The following is a 15,360-nucleotide window of genomic DNA, read 5'->3' as shown; positions in this document are numbered from 1 at the left end:
AATACATTATAAGTGCTAGCAGGCTAGTCGTTACAACAGAAAGACGTCAAGGATTCAAGACTATGTGTACAGTGCGTCGCATGATACCTTTCACAATATTTGCCGCAGCGTTCGCATACACATTCTGTGTCTGGTTGGTGAAACTTCTTCAACCTGCACAGCTTATGATGGAAGCCATGTACGGCGAAGCGTGTGACCATGTGCCTTAGTTCGTAATTTCCCCGTTTCCAATCGTTGCAGGTCATTGCGGTCATTGCGTCAGTGATGTAAAAATCCCATCAGATGTCTCTCTTCTTTGCTTGCAGGTTCTGCATGAGTTGCACGTATGCTGGTGTCGACTGTAGCGGCAGGTGGAGGTGGAGCTCTTCCATGTAATATAATTCACGTGTTAGTTCGTAAACTAGTCTTGATGGCATGTATTTTGAGACACACAGAACCTTCTTCAAGAAAGTCGCCTTTAGATTTTCTAGCTTTTCCAGGTGTTTCAGCTTGAGGTGTGTCCAGATATTCTCTAATCCATATATTACGACAGGTGTAACCTTGAGATGAAAGAGTTCCAATGCTGTTTTGACGGAGAGTTTTCTCAGCTGTCTGATGTCATTCATGGCCCTCGTAGCCGCGCCGATCCTATCGTTAACGTGGAGCTTAAAGACGTTGCAAGTTGTCTGGAGTGTCACGCCCAAGTACTTGAAGTTAGAGACGCTCTCCAGGGGTTTTTTGTGCATGTGAAAAACTGCTGGTTTACCTCCTTTTCTGAAAGTCATTGACACAGTCTTGTCTTCGTTTAGAGTGAGCTCGTTTTCTTCCGCCCATTCCATTAGCAGATCAAATGCAGATTGCAGCTCCTTTTCCGAACTCAAGGCCAACACAATATCATCAGCGTACATATATAGAATTACTTCCTTCGAGACTACCTGTGTGATATCTGCCGTCGCGATGATGAACAGTAGTGGGCTTAGAGGGTCCCCTTACAATACACTGGTTGTTTGTTCTATTGGGATTGATGTTATGATTCCATCGCTTATCTCTATGTAATTTGAGGCCAGGATGTTCGCGATAAGCCGTTTTGTATAGCTGTTTCTTCTCATTTGTTTTCCTAACTTCTCTATGATGATTCTCCTATTGAGCATGTCGAAAGCCTTGGAGAAGTCTATAAATATGGCATGTAATTTGCCTTTTGGGACTGTCAAGGCTGTCTCGATATCACTTAGAAGGCATTGGATGGCCTGTGTTGTAGATCTTCCTTTTCTGAAGCCAAATTGCTCATCAGGGAGCTTGGGGTCGATTTCTCTGTTGAGGCGTTGACATAAAAGTTTTGTTAGAATTTTGAATAGCGTGCATTCTAGGGCGATGCCTCGATAGGAGTTTGGGTCCTCGGTGCTTCCCTTTCCTTTATACAACAGTTTTACTGTGGACCTTCTCCAGCTATGGGGAATATTTCCTAGCCTGAGGCATCCATTCAGGAGGGAAGTTATTGCTTCCTTCAACACTGGGAGAGCGATTTTAAGGTGCTCATTACATATATTGTCTGGGCCACACGCTTTATTATTTTTTGAACAGAGGATAGCGGACTCTACTTCCTCAATTGTGAATATCTCCATGTCGAAGTCAGAGTCCCCCTCGTTCTCAGGGGTATCTGTTGGTCGAGTATCCTTGTACTGCAGTACTTTGCTAAGGTGAGTCACCCATGTCTCCATAGGGATGCTTCTGCAGTATCTTGGTTGCCCTGGGTTCAATGCTTTGTATGGGCACTGATCTGCTGCCGCTATCAGCCTCCGCTCCTCTTGCTCCTGATACCGTTCCTTGTTTCTTTTATGAGAGTCTTGTATGTCTTCCTATGATTAGAATATTCCCTTAGATGATCGTCAGTTGGATCTTTGAGAGCTGTGTGTAGGGCATCCAATGTGGTTCTGCGAAGTCTGTAACAGGCTTCGTCAAACCATGGTTTCGATTTTCGTGTTATGGTGGCTTCTGGTATGTCTTTGCCCTGTAAAAGATGTTCGAGCATGTTGCTGCTTCGTCAAGATCTCCTTTCCGGGCCTTTTCCAAGATTGCCTGGTTGTCGGTCTCACTTATGAACTGGTGTAGAGTCTTCCTTGAAAATTTCAATGTTTTTGGCTTATCCTGTTAGTTGCCATGACTGAGTAGGAAAGTCGTTTCTACTAGTTGGTGTTTCCGGTAGGGAGTCGGGATTATGTCTTGTTTTATTGGCTTAATTTTACCTTGATTCGAAAAGACGAGATCTATGGTGCTGGTGCCGTTATAACAGACATACGTCTTCCAGTCTTTGTTTACCAGAGATATCCCTTCCTCTTCTAAGTAGCCGAAGACCTCTATTGTCTTCTGTGATGGAATGTCAATGTGGCAATTTAGGTCTCCTGCTAGGATGATGTTATCCTCGCATTCTGTTATACTCAGAGCGGTGCCTATTTCATCAATGATCTGATAAGATGTGAAACCTGGCTGAAAATACACACATATTAACACGCACAGTGTAGTCTTCACTACAAGAACATTGTTGTTTTTATACATGACTTGGAATGGTGTGAAGTGAGCCTTTAAAAGGCAGGTGATTCTTCCTTTCGGCCTCCCCACCATACCTTGCTCTGCCAAATTGTTTACTGTGTTGTGATTTCTTGCATTCCAATCTGAAGTTAGGAAGGTTTTAACCAGAATTACGACGTCATATGGGTCAAAAATGTTTTCTGGCGCTGAGTTCGTGGCGTTTATCAGGCCTTCAATATTCCATAGAAGTAACTTCACCTCCTGATTGCTTGCATTTTGCGAGATTTCATGCTCAAAAACAAAAAGGCCGGTAGATCACATCCGCTGACCAAAAGTTTGGGTCGTAAGCATCCTCCTTCCTCTCAAATGGAATCCCAACTTTAAAGGCTTTATTCTCACCTCTGGTGACGAGCTCATCACATTTTATGCCGGTTTCAATTCCCTTGTCTTTTATGTAGTCTACGACATCGCTTGTGGTTACATCTGGATTCACGCGTCCTATATACAGCCATGCAGTCTTGTTTGCGGCACGTAGTTTTCCGGCGGGTGCCGTTGATGTACCCTATTGAATCTTCCTTTGTGCACGGGGCGTGAAATGATCTTGGTCTTGATCTCCTGCCCCTCCGTCTACTGGTCGTCTTATGGCAGGGGAGCATTCATATGTACCAATTCTCTCAGTTTTATTAAAGGATTAGAAAATCTGACAAATGCAGAAAATTGGTATATAGAAAACCTAAGGAAACTACTGTATGACTTAACCATACTAAATTGTTCCATCTTATTTACGTTGATTCCAGGACATTCTGGAATAGAAGGCAATATCATGGCCAATAAACTAGCAAATGAGGTAGCTAATGGACAAGGCTTACGATACCATATTGCAATCCCACATATTGACATATGGACACTGTAAGAAATTTATCTGAGAAAAGTGGAATAAATAATGGGACCAATTAGCTAAATCTGAAGGTAAACATTTATACAATATTCAAAATATAATTGCTACTATAAACAATGGTTCGCAAAAGGACAGTACACCAGACGTCATGTAACTACTATAGTCAGACTTTGCTTGAATCATGCCTATACACCGGAACATCTGTATCATTTAAAGATTAAGGATAACAACTTGTGTAACTGTGGTAATTATGTCAGCACTATAAATCATATCTTGTTTCAATGTGATAAATATCCAAGACCAAACAAAACCAAACCCCATGGCACTACAGCCCTTGAAGGGCCTTGGCCTACCAAGTGACCACTGCTCAGCCTGAAGGCTTGCAGATTACGAGGTGTCATGTGGACAGCATGACGAATCCTCTCGGTCGTTATTTTTTGCTTTCTAGACCGGGGCCACTATCTCACCGTCAGATAGCTCCTTAATTGTAATGACGTAGGCTGAGTGGACCTCGAACCAGCCCTCAGGTCCAGGTAAAAATCCCTGACCTGGTCGGGAATCAAACCTGGGGCCTCGGGGTAAGAGGTAGGCACGCTACCCCTACACCATGGGGCCGGCAAATATCCAAGACAGCAACAACAATTCAATTCCAAATTAATATCACTCGGCTTTCAACTATCCTAAATGTTTCTTGTTTAGTATATCATCCGACAGTTCACCTAGCAGAGTAGTGGCAAATTTTTTCAAGAATGTAATATCAAAATTTAACATGGATGATCCTGACTCCCTTATTTGTGATCTGGTCATGTTTGTGTACAGTAATAAGACGCCGTGATAGATCACACTGGCGTGAAGATGTAGAACCCTGTGCTAAATTCCTGTACTCTACCAAATGTATACGTGTTCCTAACAGTACGGTAGAAGACTAGAATATTCCTAACGTATCTTCCTTAAACAACCTCTCCCAATAAAATAGTTCGCACTTCTGTTTCTCAATAGCACTGTATTCTATCCTTTTGAACAGTACCTTTGATTAGTAATAATTAAATCAACCTAGTGACTGGACGTAATGAGTAGACCAGAGTCCAAATAAAAATGAAAAGGAAGAAGCAGAAGAAGAAGAATGACAGTTTTTTTTTTTGCTAGGGGCTTTACGTCGCACCGACACAGATAGGTCTTATGGCAACGATGGGATAGGAAAGGCCTAGGAGCTGGAAGGAAGCGGCCGTGGCCTTAATTAAGGTACAGCCCCAGCATTTGCCTGGTGTGAAAATGGGAAACCACGGAAAACCATCTTCAGGGCTGCCGATAGTGGGATTCCAACCTACTATCTCCCGGATGCAAGCTCACAGCCGCGCGCCTCTACGCGCACGGCCAACTCGCCCGGTGAGAATGATAGTGAGCTCTCAGAATGAATGGTAGTGAGTCCGATGTGTATCCAGTGAAAATAGTGAAACTGACAACAATAGTGATAGTGAAAATAATTCAGTGAATTTTGGCAGTGACTCAAAATAACTAAACATGAGAAGACAACTTAAACATTTTGAACATTTAGGATTTTTTAAAAGGTTTTTTTGTTTCTTAAATGTTCAAAGGCACATACTTTTGGTAGAACTAATCTTCTGCTTCAAAACAAAAAAATAAAAAAAACAGGCAGATAGATCAAATGCATCTAAAGTTATTTTAAAAACAAAAAGACCCTGCATTTTTGGGCAAAATAGCTTGGCAATTTATATATGGGAATCTACAAGAGAGCATGGCACTCTAAAGATTAAATATTAATTTGATAAATGAATGAAGTGTTTGACATTATTTATCACAAGATTACTTCTGAGTTTTTTTAATTGTCACATCATTTTGGCATAATTTCTCTACCACCGCCCTCAAATTCTGGCCTCTACATTTTAAGAAAAGTGGAGGGAAATTATCTGTGACAATATTAGAATACATGAATATAACACAGTATACATAAAGGAATATAACTTAGTCTTTGTACAGAACACAAAATGTAGAGGTATTTAGTTCAGCACTGTCTGTATCTTCTACTACATTTTCTTAAATACAACTGTAAAGGGTCTTTATAATGTATAAAAAATTATACCTTGAGTAAGTGACGAAGCTGTTTATGTAATTAAGTCCTCAGAAACCAAGTTACTCAGTCGTAGTTTAGAAACTTCTTCAAGTAGCCGTTTTGATGTCTCTTGAAGCTGCTGTTTTAATGCCACTTCCTCTCGTAATCGACCTTCCACTCCATGCAAACGAAGATTCAAATCTCGTCTGGCACACAAGTCACACAATTAATTAATCATGTAGGTAAACACACTTCAATATGTACCTTTTTCACTTACAATATTCACTTTTGGCAGCAAATTATGTTGTAGGACATAAGAGAAGAATGATAAACTATGTGGCTTTTGTTTGGGCACAGGAAACTACACTATCTTATTCATCAGTAAAGTCTGGATATTTGGAAAAATTCCTTTTTTTTTTACCAGGTTGCCATACGAAAAAGTTATATATAGAGATAAGCAAGTTTCAGCAAAAGTGGGAACAAAAGGACACATTTTGATTTACCTGTTTTACTTATTTCAGCTATTGCTGCATTTTTTAAAGACTTCATGCCTATTTTTTGTAAGGCCATAAACTCCCTTATTTTTTCAATATTTTTGCATTATTATTATTATTATTATTATTATTATTATTATTATTATTATTATTATTATTATTATTATTATTATTATTATTATTATTATTATTATTATTATTATTATTATTATTATTATTATTATTATTATTATTATTATTATTATTATTATTATTATTATTATTATTATTATTATTATTATTATTATTATTATTATTATTATTATTATTATTATTATTATTATTATTATTATTATTATTATTATTATTATTATTATTATTATTATTATTATTATTATTATTATTATTATTATTATTATTATTATTATTATTATTATTATTATTATTATTATTATTATTATTATTATTATTATTATTATTATTATTATTATTATTATTATTATTATTATTATTATTATTATTATTATTATTATTATTATTATTATTATTATTATTATTATTATTATTATTATTATTATTATTATTATTATTATTATTATTATTATTATTATTATTATTATTATTATTATTATTATTATTATTATTATTATTATTATTATTATTATTATTATTATTATTATTATTATTATTATTATTATTATTATTATTATTATTATTTGGAATATGCCGTTTCATTCTTCAAGCTCCTAAATACTGTTATTCTGTCAACTCAGCCACCTCCTCAGTTCTAGTAAATTTAACAGGAGGGCCTATTGAGTGGTCTGGCTGTCATAAAATCCTTAGTATGCCTTGCCTTCCTTTCATCTAATAGTGGCACCCTACAAACGAAAGGCTGATGGGTGGCATTCCCCATAGTGGTGGTTGTGTGGTGGTGATGAATATTGTTTTAAGAGAAAGTACAGTACAACTAGGCAATAATCCTCTATATAACACTAATCAGTGAGAAAAGATGGAAGGGATCAGACACTTCAAAAATGGAGTTAAGGGCCATGAAGGGCATGAAAATGAGAGATTCCCTAGGATTTGCAAACCTAATACTGTTGGGGTCAGAAAAGAACAAGAGTTGGCCAAGGGAGGTCAAATAGGATAGACGAAAGTGAGGAGTCAGGCACAAGAAAGTGAAAGCAAGGCCAGCACTGAGCTAAGGGCTCTGTGGTCGCCAACCTGCGCTCTCAAGTTAAGAGCCCCTGGGGCCCCTTTTTGTTGCCTCTTAGGACAGGCAGGGGATACCGTGGGTGTTATTCTACCACCCTCACTCACAGGGGTATACCCGAGGCTGGCTAGACAGTAAGATAAATTAAATTTAAGAAGTTGAGAAATAGATATGAAGAAAAAAAGAGCACAAACAACTCCCATGCATCTCGGGGGACATCTTCTTAGCCTGACTCTACACTGAAGCCAATCCAGCATGGGTAATCCTGAGCTGGCACAGCCCTTAGGATCAAGAGGTTCACAAGCCCCCACACCAGCGTCAAGGTCATAATAAGAAAGTATATTAATAAAAAAACACCTTTCCGTCCGACTCGTTGGCTGAATGGTCAGCGTACTGGCCTTCGGTTCAGAGGGTCCCGGGTTCGATTCCCGGTCGGGTCGGGGATTTTAATCGCTTCTGATTAATTCTTCTGGCTCGGGGACTGGGTGTATATGTCCGTCCCAACACTCTCCTCATCATCTTAAGACAACATACTACACTACCAACCACCACAGAAACACGCAATATTGCTTACATCCCTCCATAGAGGGTTGGCGTCAGGAAGGGCATCCGGCCGTAAAACATGGCCAAATCCACATGTGCGACACAGTTCGCACCCGCGACCCCACAGGTGTGGGAAAAAGCGGCAGGAAAAGAAGAAGAAAGAAGAAGATTAATAAAAAACACCTTTCCAATACACAATAGTCCTTTATATTTCTTCTTCTTCTTTCTTCGTTTCGGCCTGCTGTGGACCACGTTATTTCAACCGTTTGCATCCTTGAGCTTTAATTCTTCCCCAGTACTCACGCATTCTCGTTCTGTGAGCCTCCTTCCTTTCATCAGTCCACTTCTTGCCTGTTTTCAACTTTGGTCTTTCTTGGAACCTCTTGTATCCCTGGAGCTTTTTCTGGAGAGGAGCACGTTTCTGGATGTCTTCGAGTGTGATTCCTATTTCTTGAAGGTCTTTTTCAACTTCGATAAACCAGGGTCCCTTGGTTTTCTTGTTAAGAAAGTAGGAAAAGATCCTATTGGTTTGTCTCTGTGTGCTCATGCGTGCTATATGGCCATAAAAATTAATCCTCCTTTTCCGAATCGTGTCCGTTATCCTCTCCATATGCTGGTACTACAGATCGCTGTTGTGTCGTCTCCTGTACTCACCATTTTCTTTGATTGGTCCAAGAATCTTTCTCAGGATTTTTCTTTCTTTAGCTTCTAGCTTCTCTATCAGACCTTTTCTGTTCATTGCAAGGCATTCTGCTGCGTACAGTGCTTCCGGGCGTACAACCGAACAATAATGCCTAAGCTTGGCGTTGATGGACACTGATCTTTTGTTGTAGACATTCCTAGACAGCTGATATGCCACCTCCATCTTGTTGATTCTGCACATGATTGCTTCTTTCTCAGAGTTGTTAGGTACTATCCACTCGCCTAAGTACTTAAACTTTTCCACCTGCTTGATTTTTCCCTGTTCCACAATGAGCTCTCTGGGGGCTGGCTTGATGTTGGTTATAAACTCTGTTTTTTGGAAAGAGATTTGGAGGCCAGCTTTTGCTGCTTGGATTCTCAGTTGGTTAATTTGTTTTTCAGCAGTATCCAGGGAATCAGAAAAGATCGCTAGGTCATCTGCAAAAGCTATGCAGTCTATGATAAGATCATCTTTCTTATATCCTATTCTAAGGCCATTCTCAACCTCTTCCTTGCACATCTCCTTGCGCCATTCCCGAACGATTTTCTCCAGAGCGCAGTTGAAGAGAAGCGGTGATAGTCCATCCCCTTGCCTAACACCAGTCTTGATTTCAAAGACGTTCGAAATTTCACCCTGGACGTAGTGCTGGTTAAGGTCTGTTGAATGATAGCTCTCGTTTTGTTGTCTAAGCCCATTTCCTTCAGAATGCGGAGGAGTGTGTGTCGGTCTATGGAGTCGTAGGCTTTTTGGAAGTCAACAAAAGTAACTACAAAATTCTTATTCCTGGATTTTAGGTACGACAGGACAGACTTAAGGTTCATGATCTGCTCTGCACAGGATCGTCCTTTTCTAAAGCCTCCTTGGTATTCACCCAACTGTGAATCAAGTTGCTCTTCTGCCCGAGTTTGAAGGGCTTTGGAGAGAATTTTGTATGTTACTGCAAGAAGGGAGATGCCGCGATAGTTGTTTACATCTGTTTTGTCACCTTTCTTATGTAGGGGATGAATCAGGGCTGCTGTCCAATCATTTGGGATCTTCTCTGTTTCCCAGATCTCGCGAATGATCTCAGTTAGTTTATCGATCGCCTTTTCACCTGCAGCCTTCCAGAGTTCCGCAATTATCGCATCTTCTCCAGGTGCTTTGTTGTTCTTTAATGATGTAATTATCTGTTTGATTTCCTCTTTTGTGGGGGGAGAAGAGTCTGGGTTGGGATGTCTGGATTCTTCAAAGGTGAATTCTGATTCTGGTTCTTCGCAGTTAAGAAGAGATTCAAAATATTTAGCCAAGATTTGGCAGTTATCCTTGTCGTTGTAGGCAACTTCTCCATTTTGATCTCGGAAGTGTAGACTTGGTGGGGTGTACTTGGTGAGGTTGTGTTTGAAGGTTCTATAGAAATCCCTAGTATTATTCTTATTGAAGTCCTGCTCGATCTGTGTCAATTGGTTTTTGTAGTCCTTTATATTTATTAATATTTATTAATATTTATTAATATTTATTAATATTTATTAATATAATAACTTCTTATTCTAAAATCCAATACGATTTTATAATGAGATTCATAACTTGTAAGGTCATGATGTCCCTAGAGGGGGAATTCCCTATAGACCTCACTGAAAAGACAGGCATATGAAAAGTAAACTCTTTATTGGTTTAAGCCTCTTACTGGCAGATACTGTGGTGTGGAAATTGTTTGTCAATTCCTCTTCCTTTGCTCAGTAATCTATTTATTTATTTATTTATTTATTTACGAAGCACAAGATACAGCTACACTGAGCAAATTTCACTTGCACTGTCAACAGACTATTTAACAAAAAAAACAAACTTTTCCTTAAATAACTTGTCCAACAAAGGAATTAATTTTCTGTTAAACAGACAACTCGCCAGTAACTGTGGAGTACAGGAAGACATACTGCTCTTATTACATATAGTTAACATGGCCAAGTTAAGAAGACCATTGAACAGTAAACTCCATGGTTATGTTCACGAGTTCAGAGCTGATGTATTTTGATGGTGACCGGTCAACATTCAGATCTGCAATGGACAAATGGGTGGACACTACTCTTGTAGACCTTGGCCTTCAGACGGGTGGGTATTGTGCAGCTGCAGGTAACTCCAGTGCCTGTTTCCACTTTAGCCGGACCACACTGACACGAGCATGGGCATCGGGAATAGTGTCACCATCCGCACAGGTGGGGGAGTTGAGGTACTTGAACTGTCCAGCTTTGTTTAGAAGGGGCTGCCTGGCTAATGCAGTAAAGGCACTGCTTAGTTCACCCGGAAGGACATGGGTTTGATTTCCTGCCAAGAAGTTGAAAAATTTAAGAAATGAAATTTCCACTTCCAGAGGTGTCCTTGTCTCTGAGGTTCACTCAGTCTACACAAAAAGTGAGTACCAGGTTAATTCCTGGGCGCAAAGGCAGCCAGGCTGAGAGCTAATCACTCTACCCCACTAAACGCCGATGTTACAGATAGTGGAAACAATCTTCCACACCTCCAAGTGCCTTCATGGCCTGTACGGAGATGACTTTGCTTTGCTTTTTTGTTTTTTAGCTTTGTTTAAATACTAGCCACCATGTACACTCCATGTACTCTAGTTTTCTTCATGTTTAGGTACAGTCCATGTTTTGCAAGTCTGACTTCCCATACTTGCATTTGTTCCTGAATATCCTGATGCTCTTTGGTAGCGAATAAAATGTCAGCATATAGGAGCATCCATAGGTGCAGTGCTTGGATGTCCGTTGATGTGTTTAAATTTCACCAATTTTTAAGTTTCATTATTATCATATTTTTATTTTGTTGGTGTTACCGGTAAGAGGTGAAGTTTTGATAGCAGAATGTGTGTTGTGAATGAAGGATTGGTTCATGGTAATTGACCCCCGAGCTAATCTTAAATTCTGATCTTGCTCAGAACATGTACCCAGTATAATCTAATACTTGATGGAGAAAGGATTAAATGTGTGGATAGTTTTGATTATCCTGGAAGCATAATCTCAAATCATGGCAGTGCTAAGCTAGAAGTCCAAAATAGAGTGAAGGAATGATCTTCATTGGGGAAATCACACTAATGAGGTTGTTATGAAAGGTTACAGATCTCTTCACATGGTTATGAGAGTATTTAGATGTTGTAGTAAGGATTTAAAGGAGAGGGTGTGTAAGTCTCAGGTAGGTACGATTGCTGTTAGAGTATGGTTCCAGTGTATGGGACGCTCACCAGGACTACTTAAAACGAAAACTGGAAAAAGTTCTAGAGAAAGTAGCACGATTTGTTCTGTGTGATTTCCAACAAAGGAGTAGTGTAAGCAAAATTATCACAAAAATAATTTATTTTATTATCACCACCTATTCAATACAAACCACGTGCTACGTGGTTGAAATCTACATAATACTACATAAACTTCTCGGGGACAGGTTTCGCCCCTTGTTAAGGGCATCATCAGCCTGTAGTTAATCTTAAGGTCAAATGTCTGAAACATTATCTATTCATACATGGTTTACAATGAGAATTACATTACACATTCAAGACCTTTTAAATTTACATGCTACAATTATAATATAAAAAGATGCCAAATTGCACATTATAAGTATCGAGAAATGATAGTGTCTTATACACGTGAAAATTAGAAGATTATTAGTGCTGTTCTTTTTAGATTCTAAAAAGTCCAAAGCTAAAATAGGTCCTCTTCATAATAACTTGCAGATCATTGGGATAGTAACAGTCTTGAGTAAAGAGTGTAATCTTTCTTGGGTACATTTGTCCCAATGTTCAATGTACCTGTTTGTGATAAAATCAATGTCAATTAATTATAAACAGCAGCTGGATATTTAAGAATAAATTAGATAAGATTGAGTGTTGTTGTTAAAATGTTGTAATTTTTTAAAATATACAATTGTATGTTTTCTGTCGCGTAAAGCGGTATCACGATTCCAAGTTGAAGCTGCTGCTTAAATGTGAAATTGTGTCCTTGAAGTTTACGAACAGTCGTGTGTGAATAGTTTTTCTTGTTGATGTGATTATTAGCCTTTGAGAGGGATATTGTCTGTAATTAATTAAAAGAGAAGTTAAAATTAGTATTTTGAAGCACGCGTATTGACAAGAAACATCAAGTAGCTAATATGTCAATTGAGAAGTAAAACTTACTCATCAAGGTTGTGCTAGGTAGGTCTGACTCTTCCGGCAGCTCCTGCCTGACTAACATTTATATTCCTGGTGTTATACTTGTGCGGTAAAGGGAGGGGTGGGGTGTAGAGGGGGAGAGGGGTTAGGTTGATCCTTAAGTGCCTGTGCTGTTACTAGAGGGGCATTAATGCGGATGGTGTGGGTAGACCTAATGTTTGGCTTGGTGGATGAAACATTTCGATGAAAGGATTTTAAAAGATTTGGGATTTTATTCTGGTGTGAATTCATGATATGTATTAATTTGGGTGTTAATTCATATAAAGGATTTTTATTTTCTGTGACATCATTTAGATTATGATTGTTATTATAGGTTTGGTCCAAAACGATGTGTAAATTTTCTATTTTGTTCATTAACTTTCCTTTACTGATACATCTAATAATAGTAAGATCCTTCTCTATTGTTGTAAAGTGATGTCCTGTCTTATAAATGTGCAGGCTCATGGCCAAGTACTTATTATGTTTAAAGGCGTTGTAGTATTCTATGTATCTCGTGGAAAAGCTCCTCCTAGTCTGACCAACGTATGAAAATCCACACTGTGAACAAGTTAATCTATATACACCAGATCTTGAGTAAATGTTGCTATTGCAATTGACATTATTGTGGTTAAGAAATATGTTTTGATTGGTGTTGACCATCTTGAAAACTATATTAATATTGTGCTTCTTTAGGGTATTAGTGATCTGATGGATGGTGGGGTTATTAAAAGTAAATGTAGCAAATTTTTTTTTTTTTATTTTTTTTTATTTTTTTTTTAATTTTTTTAAAATTTTTTTTTAGGCTTGTCTGGGATGAGATTTGTGGATAATTTCGTTTTTACTTTGTTGATCAGACGATTGACCATGTCAACTTTGAAATAATTAATATTGACAAGATTCCTTATATAATTCAATTCAGCCTTTAAGTTGTTTGAAGAAAGAGGAATTTTTAGAGCTCTATAAATCAAGCTCCGTGGTGTAGGGGTAGCATGCCTGGCTCTTACCTGGAGTCCCCGGGTTCGATTCCCGGCCAGGTCAGGGATTTTTACCTGGACCTGAGGGCTGGTTCGAGGTCCACTCACCCTACGTGATTAGAACTGAGGAGCTATCTGATGGTGAGATAGCGGCCCCGGTCTAGACAGCCGAGAATAACGGCCAAGAGGATTCGTCGTGCTGACCACATGACACCTCGTAATCTGCAGGCATTTGGGCTGAGCAGCGGTTGCTTGGTAGGCCAAGGCTCTTCAAGGGCTGTTGAGCTATGGGGTTTGGTTTTGGTTTTATAAATCAAGCTATAGAATGAGGCTTGTTTTTGGGCCTTAGGGTGTAGGGAGGTATTCTTAATTGTAATGGGAGAATGTGTATTACTCTTTTAACAGTACAGTTTACCAGCAAAATGATCTAGCTATGGGTTACCCTCTATCTGGCATCTAACAGACATTTATATTGATTCTATAGAGTATTACAAGTGATTAATATCTCATTATTAGACCATATTGAAGTTCAATATATTAAAACTTTTTACAATTAATTTATTTAAAACCACCTATTCAATACTTTACAGTCTTAAGACTTATATAATCATTCTGAGGTTGTAATGGTACATGTTTCACCTGTCATCACAGGCATCATCAGCCATAAATTCTATAATCTCCATAAATTCTATAATCTAAGTCAGAGCTCTGAAGTGGACGTTATATTAAAACTATTTTTAAAAACTAATTGTTTACAATAATTTACATTGATGTATATTGTAATAATTTACACGAATGTAAATTATAAACAATTCATTTTTAAAAATATTTGAGCTAATGTTTTAAGTGGAATGAAATTAAGGGCTAATCATTCTCACAGGGAGGGAATCCAGGAGAGGTATCGGTGAGGAATTGGTATGAGTCACTGCAGGTAGAACGCAGAGGAAATATGCGGAACAGAAAAGTCTTAATAGAAGAGGGACGATGCAAGCAAAAAGGGAACGGTAGGAAAGTGAAACTTGGAGTAGAATATAGGAGGAGGGAGATGGGACAGGGTCATGAGAGGGAGAGAAGGGAAGAGGAAGGGGTTCTGCAGCAGTCGCGGAAGTTAAAGGAGACAAGGAGAGAAGGGTGTCTAATGAGGTGGGTGAGGTTGAGGCCCTGGTCATAGGCAACTCTATTGTTAGGTGTGTGGGAAAGGTGTGTGGACGAAAGGGAACCAGGATAGTGTGTTATCCAGGAATTAGGTTAAGGCAGATGTTGAGGAAAGTAGAAGGGAATGAGGAGGGTAAGGAGTAGGGGGTAGGTTTTCACATTTGTACCAGCAACTTAAGGCAAGCAGGAATAGGTACCAAAATAGTTGGGGATGTGAGGATCTAGTTAATGCCTTGTGGGAGAAGTTTAAGAAAACAGAGATTGTTATCAGTAGGATACTCTGTAAGAGAGATACTGACTGGAAGGTGATCAGGGATTTAAATATTGTGGAGTGGATTTGTGGAAAACTGGGAGTGAGATTTTTTTATTGTAATGGGCAAGTAGGAGATAGGGATTTGCGTTGAGATGCAGTGGTACGTATAAGTTAGGAGGTTTGTTTAGAAGGGTTATAGGGGGTACATTCAGGGAAATGGGGTGGACTAGGCAGCGATGATGTGAGAACAGGGAGCTGGAAGTCAAGTAAGGATGATAAAATGCTGTAAGTGTTAAACTGTAAAAGTACTGTGAAGAACAGAATAGATTTAAGTAATTTAATAGACATGTACTTACCAGATATTGTAATAGCAGTTGGATCATGTACAGTAATAGGAGTCGAGGGAGATAATCACTGCAAGTTCCTAGGTGTTAATATGT

The 15,360-nt window shown here is 38.7% G+C and overlaps 1 protein-coding gene across 1 annotated transcript in view; it reads right to left on the bottom strand.

Moving 5' to 3' along the window:
* LOC136877387 (putative leucine-rich repeat-containing protein DDB_G0290503) overlaps positions 1-15,360 on the bottom strand; it is a 199,999-nt gene that overhangs the window by 5,539 nt on the left and 179,100 nt on the right. Inside the window, exon 11 of the mRNA XM_067151385.2 lies at positions 5,505-5,680. Within this exon, the coding sequence (XP_067007486.2) occupies positions 5,527-5,680 (154 nt within the window). The 3' untranslated portion in view covers positions 5,505-5,526. The remainder of the gene's footprint in view (positions 1-5,504; positions 5,681-15,360) is intronic.

The sequence above is a fragment of the Anabrus simplex genome, chromosome 7, assembly GCF_040414725.1.
Source record: "Anabrus simplex isolate iqAnaSimp1 chromosome 7, ASM4041472v1, whole genome shotgun sequence".
Taxonomy (NCBI): domain Eukaryota; kingdom Metazoa; phylum Arthropoda; class Insecta; order Orthoptera; family Tettigoniidae; genus Anabrus; species Anabrus simplex.
This window is presented reverse-complemented; position numbering and strand designations above follow the sequence as displayed.